General features: G+C 36.6%; 4 protein-coding genes across 4 annotated transcripts in view; 3 read left to right on the top strand and 1 right to left on the bottom strand.

The window, feature by feature from the left end:
* LOC109587521 (uncharacterized) overlaps window positions 1-276 on the top strand; it is a 1,775-nt gene extending 1,499 nt beyond the window's left edge. Inside the window, exon 3 of the mRNA XM_020003765.1 lies at window positions 251-276. Coding sequence (XP_019859324.1) covers window positions 251-276 — 26 coding nt within the window. The remainder of the gene's footprint in view (window positions 1-250) is intronic.
* A 206-nt stretch (window positions 277-482) lies between these two features.
* LOC109587522 (uncharacterized) lies at window positions 483-3,463 on the top strand. The gene is made up of 2 exons (XM_020003766.1): window positions 483-864; window positions 2,914-3,463. The coding sequence occupies exons 1-2, from the start codon at window positions 612-614 to the stop codon at window positions 3,408-3,410; spliced, it is 750 nt and encodes a 249-aa protein (XP_019859325.1). The 5' UTR covers window positions 483-611; the 3' UTR covers window positions 3,411-3,463.
* A 36-nt stretch (window positions 3,464-3,499) lies between these two features.
* On the bottom strand, window positions 3,500-11,220 carry LOC109587520 (spatacsin-like). The gene is made up of 20 exons (XM_020003764.1): window positions 11,208-11,220; window positions 10,942-11,163; window positions 10,541-10,706; window positions 10,101-10,284; window positions 7,968-8,062; window positions 7,826-7,922; window positions 7,656-7,765; window positions 7,245-7,384; window positions 6,967-7,131; window positions 6,826-6,907; window positions 6,578-6,740; window positions 5,251-5,552; window positions 5,076-5,193; window positions 4,772-4,931; window positions 4,469-4,720; window positions 4,272-4,392; window positions 4,051-4,205; window positions 3,805-3,892; window positions 3,684-3,722; window positions 3,500-3,627 (listed from the first exon to the last, which is right to left on the bottom strand). Exons 2-20 carry the CDS (start codon window positions 11,152-11,154, stop codon window positions 3,500-3,502), a joined length of 2,778 nt encoding a protein of 925 aa, XP_019859323.1. The 5' UTR covers window positions 11,155-11,163; window positions 11,208-11,220.
* On the top strand, window positions 8,277-10,002 carry LOC100639754 (arginyl-tRNA--protein transferase 1-like). The gene has a single exon (XM_003390396.2). The coding sequence runs from the start codon at window positions 8,291-8,293 to the stop codon at window positions 9,788-9,790; it is 1,500 nt and encodes a 499-aa protein (XP_003390444.2). The 5' UTR covers window positions 8,277-8,290; the 3' UTR covers window positions 9,791-10,002.
* Window positions 11,221-11,226: the final 6 nt, after the last annotated feature.

Here is an 11,226-nt window from a genome sequence, read left to right as displayed (position 1 = left end):
TATGGATATTGTAACCAAAAGGATTCTCAAAATCTGTGCACCTGACATTTGTACTACAAAAGAAGTAGTATATAGCCTTATGCTTGTTACTCAAATTATAAGTTTAGTTGTAGTAGTCTTTTCAGTCTACAAATTATTATATAAATTAAAGTAATCCTAGACTATGATTATTAATTAATGCAGTTATAGTTGTATGGTTTTATCACTAGTTATTAAACTACTATTCATTATATTATTATATTATTCACAGTGACTTTGATCACTGTGAGCACTTGACACTTGTACTGAAAAAGAACTAGTGACTGGAATCATTCATTAATTCATTCATCTTATAGCAATAAGTACATGATCAATATCTTAGTCGTATTAACTGTGTAAAATGCTATATTACTATGACCAATAGTAGAAAAGAAAAATTATACAATTTAATGTAATATTTAAAAACTGTTATATCACATTTCTTTTGGTCTGATAAGATGATAAGATGCTAAACTAAGGAAATGAACTTTGAACTTTTAATTTTCTAAATAAAGAGCAGCACCATTGACCATTCATCTTTTCCTCATAATTCTATAGACTGATTAGAGTGATTTCCTCATAGTACTAGGTCAATGGCAGGAAATATTCTACCTACAGTTCAAGCAAACCAACTAGGCCTGGAACCACGTGAAGAGCCAAACATCATTTTATATGGCCCTCCAGATGACTGGGGACATCAAAAAGAGAAAGGCTTTACTGAAATTGACATCCTATCAAGTCTACTGACCGGCCCTCAAGCAAAAGAGATTGTTCTTTTCAAGGAGGAAAACTTCACATTCGATATAGCACTAGCCACAGCAAGAAACAACTCATGGGAAGGGATACATCATGGAGCCCGCCATGCTTTGCAATTTGAAAAGAAGAAGCTAAAACTGATTGAGCTTTGCAGCAAATTGGGTCAACAACCAGATATGATGGACACGGCCCTAATGATTATGGATCGTACAGATCTGAGCCAAACAAAAATTTTGAGTAATCTTCAAGATGTACTCAAGACACCTGCACCTCCATCGGTAGATCTAAAAGGGAAAGTTGTCTGGTACCAATATCCGTGGACTAATGGAGAACTGTCAATAAAAGAAATAGCAGAAGAAATGAAAGATCAGCAGGAAAGAGACGACTACTTACTAATTGGGAAGCTATTTAATTATAGTGATTGTTACAGCACCCGTGAAGTTAATAGGCACTGTCATAGTTATAGATATCTAGGTGTTGATTATGAATTTGTTAATAAGTTGGTATCATATGGATACTCTTACCAAGGACAAGAAGAAAGTGCAAACTTTGAAGAGCAAGTGATATTTGTGCTACAAAGAAAGCCTAGCTCCATATTTGATTAGTCTGCTTCATCAAGAACTTAAAAAAAAAACTCAGACTGTTACTCAAATTAAAGCATTCATTCACCTTAATATTGTGTTATTCACTTATAAATAATTATTCAGTGCATATGTAATCATAACATTATTTCAATTATAAATACTAGTTATTATTAATCCAACCTATCATCCAGCATGTGATCAGTTTACAAAAAGAACAAAAGATGTCTGACTTTAGATATGAACGAGAGCAAAAACGAAGAAAACATGTACATGTATGTGGAATGTTGACATATACTAACGAAATCCCATCAAGCTCATCTAGACGGCATAGACCGAGGCAAATACAACTTGATGAAATTGATTTTCTGTCAAGTCTACTAACTGGCCCTCAGGGAAAAGAAATTGTTATTTTTGGGGAGAATAATTTCACGTTTGATATAGCACTAGCTACAGTACGTAATAATTCATGGGATGGGATAAGTCGTGGAGTGAATAAATTTGAAGAGAAGAAGCTTCGATCAATTGAGCTATGCAGTCAAATGGGCCGAAAGCAGTGCCTAAGTCAGACAGAAACTATGAAAATAATCCAAAATATGCTCAAGACCCCTGCACCCCTTCCTGAGGTAAAAGGGAAAGTTGTCTGGTACCAATATCCATGGACTGAAGGTGGACCTCAACTATCAGAAGTTATCAATGAAATGAAAGATCAGCAGCAAAGTGGTGACTACCTTCTATTTGGAGTATTAAATGAATCAAAAATTGACTATGGCATAGCTTCAGATTGGCCTTTCAACTCGAGTTTCAATAAAGTCACTTATGATCAAAGCAATTACTCCTTTCTTGGTGTTGACAAGAAGTTTGTCAATAAGCTCGTCTCCCATGGTTACTGTAACCATCATGGAGTCAACTATGATGAACTAGTTTTATGCGAGCACCTGACATTTGTATTCGAAAAGAAGTAGCAGCAGCAATCTGAAACTAGACAGTTCTGACTAGTCTAACTACTTCTTTGATGCATTAATCTTACATTAATTTGTAATAATTAAATCATCTTAATTGATTGATTACTTCGTCAAAGTAATAAAAATAGCAATGAATGATGCATAAGCAATGAAGAAATAATAATAATAATAATAGTGCTGTACAACTACTGTACACTGTAGTAACCATGCAGTCTGGTGCACAAGACTAGAAGTTACTGCTAAAGTATTATCATTGTTGTTTTAATGAATTCCTTTGCATCATAAAAGGAAGTGATCGACCCCAGATCAAGGCTAGGAGAGTTGGTGTAGCTTTGTTGATATCTCAATGGCAGAAAAGTTGTCTGAAGTTGAAGCAGAGCTGCCACAACCAGTGGTCTGTGGAGAAATTATATTTGCCGTATACAATAAGGGACAATGTTTGGTAGGTAGAGGGAAAAAAGTTGATGAGATTGACATCCTATCAAGTCTACTGACAGGCCCTGAGGCAAAAGAGATTGTTCTTTTCAAGGAGGAAAACTTCACATTCGATATAGCACTAGCCACAGCACGAAACAACTCATGGGAAGGGATACATCATGGAGGGTTTCATAAATTTGAAGAAAAGAAGCTAAAATCAATTGATTTATGCAGTAAAATAGGCAAACAGCAGCGTATGAGTGAGATTGAAATCATGAGTAGAATGGCAGATATGCTTAAGACCCCTGCACCTCCTTCTGAGGCTAAAAAAGCCGGTCAAGTTGTCTGGTACCAATATCCGTACAGGGAAAAAGAAGGACCATCACCAAAAGAAGCGATGAATAACGTAAAGGATTGGCAAGAAAGAGGCGACTACTTACTACTTGGAATAGTGTCCACAAGTACAATGTTAAGCTTCAAAATCAGAATTGATCAACACTTCACTGACTACATCAACCAGGAGTACCCTAATTATTCATTTCTTGGAGTTGACAAGAAATTTGTTGATAAGCTTGTCTCCTATGGATACTGTAACGTTGAGTGCAAAAGTTCTGATGATCAAGAACAAAGCAAGTTTGATAAGCATCTGACATTGGTATTTCAAAAGAAATAGCTTTAGAGCTAACGTTACGTTTTGTACATGTACATGTAGTCCTAGTAATTATTCATGAGATATTAATTATATAATTAAAATAAATTATTTTAATTAATTACCTCGTCAAAGTAATGAAAGAGAAGAGGGAAGTGGCCAGCAGGTACAGTCTCCTCCAGAACCCCCGCCAATAATACCAGACCCAGATCTGTTTTTGACCAGACCCTCCACTGCAACTCTACATAACCACACCCACTAATTAATTAACAGTTATTAAAATTAGGAGAAACTAACCGGCTGTGAAATTAAGCTCCTTTGAATCAGATAAAGGCACTAATAAAATAATAAAATAATAAATAAAATGAACATGTATGTAAATGCACATACAGATACAATTACATGTACATGTACTCACAGTTTAAAGGTTCAGCTACTTTCTTCAGAGACTTTGATCCAATGGTAGCAACCAACCAAACACACATACAATCCAACAGAGAAGAATCCTACATGATCAAAAACACCACCATCATGATAAATAAATAAATAAATAAATAATAACATCCTTCTCTCTCCCCTAGGCTACAAAACACCGCCATTATTATTATTATCAATAAAATTTTAATAATAATGTCCTTCTTTCTCTTCCCTAGGCTATACCTACCTCATAGTAAGAGGCTAGTATAGCTAGTAAAGGTCGCTCCAGTCCAATGCTGTAAGCTAGCAGTGCTCTCCAAGGTGAGGTGTGGTCCTGACACTGAAATAAGACCGAGAACAAGTCACTGGGTAAATCCTCTTGTGTAAGAGCAGGTGGCAAACCTAGAATTAAAAATTATTAATTATTGTTTATTGTTTTATTATTTATTTGTTTTTATTGTTGTTTACCCTCCAGTATAACTGAAGTCATCAGGACAGGTGATAGTGTCTTGGTAACGACTGACTCCGCCTTACTAGCAGTGGGCGTGGCTTCGGCTGGTTTATCGTCCTTTTTAGCACCGAGACCAACCTATGCAATACAGGAAAAAAAATATTAGATCACCCATTAAAATTTTAAATATAAAACTATTAATAAATCAAGATACCTTGTTATAGAAATCAGCTCTAACGTCTCTCGGCGTTATAGCGTCGTATTTACCAGCTGACGATTTCTTTTTTCCTTTGCCAAAAGACCCACCCGCATGCTTTCTCCTCCGAGACCGACTCCGCCCATTAGCACTGTGATCAGAGAGGGCAGGAGAGGAGGAAGTAGGTGTGGCCTCAATGGTGGACAGCGCCAACTGAAGATGCTCTTTTAATACTTGATCTGAGAAATGTTTCTCGACTACAGAAATTACCTAAAAAATTGAAAATAAATTATAATAATTTTTTAAAATTTTGTTCGTTACTTCTTGAGGTGCGATCTTGTGTAACTGGGCGTGGCAGAGCAGAGAAAGCCACTCCTTATTCTTGGCGCACTCAATGAGGTAGGCAGTGGAGGGAGGGAGTGAGTGATACTGACAGAACCTTTGAACTAGCAGCCAGACATTCTCAGCTTCAACGCTGTAACTGAACAAAAAAAATAAAAATACAAATAATAACATTTTTATGCCAAAATTTTATTATTATTATTATTATTATTATTATTATTATTATTATTATTATTATTCTTATTATTATTATTATTATTAGTTATAGTTGTGTTATTCTTACGGTTTGAATGAGTTAGATGTCACTTCATATTTCGTAGCTTCAATGAGATGATGAAGTAATACTGAGAGACAAGAACAACTACTCTCTGATGACTGATACAACTGAATGAACTGTGACACTGCATGAAGGAACGAAGAGAATATAAAAACAAGTATTACTTCATGTAATTCTTTACCTATTTTATTTTTAATTGCTTCGTTAATTTCATCAACTTCCCCCACACTTGGCGCAGCCTCTTCTGCCCCTCCCACTCCTCCAGTGTCCATTGTACCAGCATCCTTACCGCCAGGAACCGTCGTACCAGTCTCCGTACTAGTCCTGTAGTTGAATATTCTAATGGCAGCCTGTGTGTCTATACGGAGTGTGGTGGAGTCCCTACTGAGCATTTCAGTGAAGGATACACAGGAAGACACGAGACAGGAGTTGTTGAAGTCCGCCATAGCTAGTTGATAGACTTTCCTAACAGCTTTATCAATCCTGTGATAAGGAAAAGAGAAATATGTCAAATAGTGAAAAATACCCAAGGCTATAGCCCATGCTTTTTTCGGAAAAAATGGCTAAAAAATGACACACAATTTTTATTACATTTTCTGATACATATTGACGTACTTATGCTGTGTAGAAAGTTTGAGTTGATTCCGACTTAAATTTTTCGAGTTACGGCCATTTTAAGAAATAGGCCAAAATCTGAAAATTACCCAAGGCTATAGCCCATGGTTCTTTTGGAAAAATGACCAAAAAATGAAACCCAATTTTTGTTACATTTTCTGATATATATTGACATCCTTATACTGTGTAGAAAGTTTGAGTTGATTCTGACTTGATTTTTTTGAGTTACGGCCATTTTAAGAAATAGGCCAAAATTTGAAAATACCCAAGGCTATAGCCCATGCTTTTTTCGAAAAAATGGCCAAAAAAATGACCCTCAATTTTCATTACATTTTCTGATACATATTGACGTCCTTATGCTGTGTAGAAAGTTTGAGCTGATTCCGATTTAAATTTTTCAAGTTATGGCCATTTTAAGAAATAGGCCAAACTTTGAAAAATACCCAAGGCTATAGTCCATGCTTTTTTCAGAAAAATGGCCAAAAAATGACACCCAATTTTTATTACATTTTCTGATACATATTGATGTCCTTATGCTATGTAGAAAGTTTGAGTTGATTCTGACTTAAATTTTTTGAGCTACAGCCATTTTAAGAAATAGGCCAAAATCTAAAAAATACCCAAGGCTATAGCCCATGCTTTTTTCCAAAAAATGGCCAAAAAATGACACCCAATTTTTATTACATTTTCTAATACATATTGACGTCCTTATGCTATGTACAAAGTTTGAGTTGATTCCGACTTAAATTTTTTGAGTTACGGCCATTTAAAAAAATAGGCCAAAATCTGAAAAATACTTAAGGCTATAGCCCATGGTTTTTTTGGAAAAATGGCTTCAAAATTATGCTCTTAAGTTTTCAATGGAAATCTATACTTCATGTACATGTACATGCCTTTTATTAATGTTGGATTTGCTTGACAGTTTAGCTGCCACAAAATTAGCAAAAGCAAATGATGGCTGTCCCTGATAGAGGTAATAGGTGTAGGTCAGTTTAATGGAGTGAGACGAATGTTGAGTGAGTGCTGGGTGAGAGAAATGGGGCATATCACCAGAAGCTAAAGGAAAAGAGAGAGAAGAAATTAATATTCATACACTTGGACTATTGTAAATTATATTATTGTGTTTTAAATTTAAATGTACCATCAATGTCTTCATTAGCAGCTGCAAATTTATTACTTTTCTGCCACTTGAACAAACGAGATATATCAAAAGGAACAGTTCCCTAAAATAAAATAAAATAAAAAACAAATTAAATATACACTAATTCTCTCTCTCTCTTACTTTCAATAGCTCGTATAAGGTAACATCTTGGGACTCTGATGGTGTGAGTTTGGTTTGTCTCGAAGGAAAAATGGCCGCCTGAAGGGTGGGGTATGCTGCCAAAGATTGCTTGAGTAAGGTTTCATTAATGTACCAAACTTTATCGGAATTAGCAGGATCAATAGCCTTAGAAATGACAACAATATTTTTTAAAATTATTTAAGAATAACAACAACAATAACAATAATAATAACAATAAACAGCAATAATAAATAATAATGATAATAATTAGTTCTTACTTCTGATATAATCACAGGTGAGTACATCAGTGTAGCTAATGAAGTCAATATGTGACCAGATCTTATTCCATCAGAAACTGTCGAAGTATTAAACAAATGTTTACTGCAGGCAAGACTAGTGGAGAACACCCTCTCAGGCTCTGATGCAAGAGAAATGAAAAGAAAATATCATACCTTAAGCCTACTATTATTAGCGTCTACTAATTTTAGCGAAATCAACAAAAGTCATGTTTAGCGTTACTAATTTTAGCGTTTTAAACCAAATTAACTATAAATAATAACCATTATAATGAATAATAATTATTTTGGCGTCTATTTAATTTAGCGATTTAAAGCTCTCTCGCTAATATAGCTAAATTTAGTAGACGCTAAAAATAGTAGGCTTAAGGTAATTTAATGAACATGACTGACCAGTAGGATTAATGGCGGTCAGTCTACACTGTACCAGCAGCTGGACCCAGGAAGGTACCTCCTTTATATCCAACCTCAGCTCTGATATGGACTGGGACGTAAGACCCAACCTATAAAGAGGTGGAGTCAAGTGGGTGTGGTTCTTATAAACTGGGTGTGGTCTCACTTACTTGTAATGATCAAGGTATGTATAAAGTAGGCCTACGAACTGGTTCTGTATCAGATACTGAATGAATGGGACGTGGAACTTCTCAATTAGATCAGATCCTGTGAACAATGGGCGGAGTCAGTTATTAATTAGTTAATTAATACCGTTTGAAAGTGGGTGTGGCGTTGAAAATAGATTATGAAGGCGTCCGATGTGGTAGAGTATTTTTTGCAAGTTCATGTTTCCAGTATATCCTTCCCTGTAATAGCATTAATTACATTAATTATTATTTAAATAATAAAATTTGCATAGTTAACTAATTCTTTCTTATAAACTACAGCTACATGTATTTCACTTATATTTTAAAATTTTCTAGAGCTACTAAAACAATGTTTAAAGCAAAAGGTTTTCAGAAAAAAGCATGATTTTTTGCAGATCCAGCCCCACCCAAACATAATAACTAGCCCCGCCCACTAATCATTACGTCATGGGTGCAACCCAAAACAAGATGGCGGACGGGGAAGAAGAAGACAAAGAGACTGTAATGGCGACTCCAGCGGCTCCTGCTTCTCCTCCTGGTCCTTTAGGCTCCTTTAGGAGTATAGCAATGTTTGCCTATCAACCTGGCGGCCCTTACCCGAGCCATTGCGGCTACTGTCACTCGGCAGATGAGAGATTTTGCGTGGAAGGTCTATTCTCAGACAAAATGTCCGTACATGACTTTCAGTATCTCGTTGATAGAGGCTTCCAGCGCTCAGGGAAGTTCGTGTACCTCCCAGCCAACAAACTAACCTGCTGTCCACAATATGTACTGAGATTGGACTGTAGTACTTTTCATATTTCTAAAGAACAGAGGAGAGCGATAAGAAAGATGAACGAGTATCTTTTAAACGGGAGGAAAGAGGAGGAGGAGGGAGAGAGGTCTGATACTAAAGGGACTGAGATTAACGATCAAAATGAAGAGATGGAGGGTCTACCTAGTGAAGGAGCAACAGTCTCAACTCCCTTGAAACCAAAGAAGGTTGTAAAACCAGGAGCAGGAGCAGATCCTAACTTACCTCGCTGTAAGAAAGCGAAAGAGAGAAGGAGAGAGGCAAAGGAGAAGAAACAAGCTAAGAAAAACCCGCCACAACCTTTAAAACCTGCCCCGCCCACTGCAAAACCCAACCCTACCCATGTTGAGGACCTACTTACCTTACCAGATGCAGAAAAATGCAAGCATAAATTAAGAAAATCTTTATTATGTGTCAATCCGGTTAATGATGAGTTTCTCGACACCTACCAGCAAAGTTATGAGGTTTTCCGCAAGTTTCAAATGATAATCCACAAAGAACCGCCCGAGAAATGCGAGCAACAACACTTTGACCAGTTCTGTATTGACAGCCCCCTCGTACAGGAGGAGGGCCCCCCGGGGTCAGATATTAAATATGGGTCCTATCACCAACAATATTGGATCGATGATAACCTCGTTATGGTGGGTGTGGTCGATATACTACCCAGTGGGGTCCTATGTAACTATCTTTATTACGACCCCTACTACCGATTCATTTTCCCGGGGGTCTACTCTGCATTGTGCGAAATTTCAATGAACCAGACCCTCTACCAACGGGTCCCGGACCTAAGATATTACTACATTGGTTATTACGTACATGATTGTCCTAAAATGAATTATAAAAGGAAATACGACTCGTGCTACCTCCTCTGTCCTATAACCCACCGCTACGTACCACTAGAGATCTGTCGGAAGAAACTCGACTCCGCTAAGTACTGTCGGTTCTCTGACGAGGGGGCGGAGGTGGAAAGGGGAGGGGAGGGGGAGCTGGGGGAGGTACTTATAGCGAGCGATTTCGGAGAGTTTGGCTACATAAAGTACTCTTTGATAAGAGATAGGATGGAGGGGAAACTTGATGATCTAGTGAGGAGCTATGTCGGGATAGTCGGGAAGGATTTGGCACAAACTATGATATTAAAAATAGTCGGACTTTAAATTGAGGAAGAGGAGCATATAATAGTCTTCTTTCTCTCTCTTTAGTACTTAATTTTTGAACCCAGTTATTATTATAATTAAAGATTATTTCTATGAAATATTAATAATTAATTCTAGTATCTGCAAAGGAAACATACACTACATGTATATAATGTTGAGGACTCATTTACACAATTTTTGATTTACTATTTGATTCTTTTTATACTCAATAAGTATCTAGGCAATCTTATCATTTTTATGATTATTGTTATATCAATATTAAAAAATTAATCATTATTAAGTAATTATGTGTGGGTGTGGCTACACATACCTCACAAGTTGATCCAGTAGAGTATCCCGACAGTAGACATTACATGAAGAGGCTGAGATGAGAGAGTGAGAGGTTTGGTGAGAGAGAGAGGGTAGGAGAGACTGAGCTGTGTCCAAGTCATGATGCAATAAATAATAAGTGAACTGATCCTCTGGGGATACTAGCCTATGACTCTGAACTGAATCTGAGAGAGAGAGAGAGAGAAAAGAATAAAGTCTTAATCTCATTGCAACTTATTTCAACAACGTTGCTATAAAATACAATTATTCTGCAAGTATCTAATCTGTTAATATTGTGTACACAAGTGTATTAGTATGTACATGTACATTAAAGATTGGTTGGTTTAATATTGATAGGAGATTTTGATATCAAAAATCACTACATTTTAAAACAAAGCTCCACCAAATTAAAACACTATAATTATATTAATGTAGTTCTACCTTTGTTTGTTCCTGATATGACGACAGCATCAAACAGTATCCTCTGTCTCGTTTCATTGTTCCACCTCAGAACTGATACCAGTGGAGTCTCAAGATACAGTCCCCTCTGTGACTCACTGGCTGGAGATAGAGGATTGGAGACTGGTTCCCATACTAGTGGGTGATCCTGGAACCAAATTATGAGAATGAGATCAGCAAGCATACATGTATACACATGCATATCAACTCATACACCCAGTACATGTAGTCCACTTTTAATCTAGTCTTAGCATTTTTGATGTTTTGGAGGTTATACTATAGTACAGGGACTGTGGTCCAATTTTGAAGCAGCTTTAAAAATTTATAAGTACATGTACATGTGCATCAGAATATGTAATAAATCCTCTCTCCCTCTCCCTTACTCCTCCAAATGTCTCCGGGTACATGTCCAGTACATTCCCAGTGCTGTTCACTGGTGATAGAGTGGTCACTGGTGGATGGTACGAGTGGTCACTGGAGCTGTTATAAATCATCTTTGCAGTCTCGTAGACGTAGGTAGGATAGTACGTCTCTAACATTTTTAAAAACTCGAGAGCGTCTTGTTCAATGGAGGTCAGCCAGCCATTCTCAGTCATTAGCTCTGCCTACAAAACATTATTAAAATTACAGAAAATGTATAATTAATTACCAGAGTATCTCGTAATTGT

The sequence above is a fragment of the Amphimedon queenslandica genome, unplaced genomic scaffold (assembly GCF_000090795.2).
Source record: "Amphimedon queenslandica unplaced genomic scaffold, v1.1 AMPQUscaffold_12543, whole genome shotgun sequence".
NCBI classification, from domain to species: domain Eukaryota; kingdom Metazoa; phylum Porifera; class Demospongiae; order Haplosclerida; family Niphatidae; genus Amphimedon; species Amphimedon queenslandica.
Note: the sequence above shows the minus strand (reverse complement) of the source record. Positions and strands in the feature narration are given on the sequence as shown.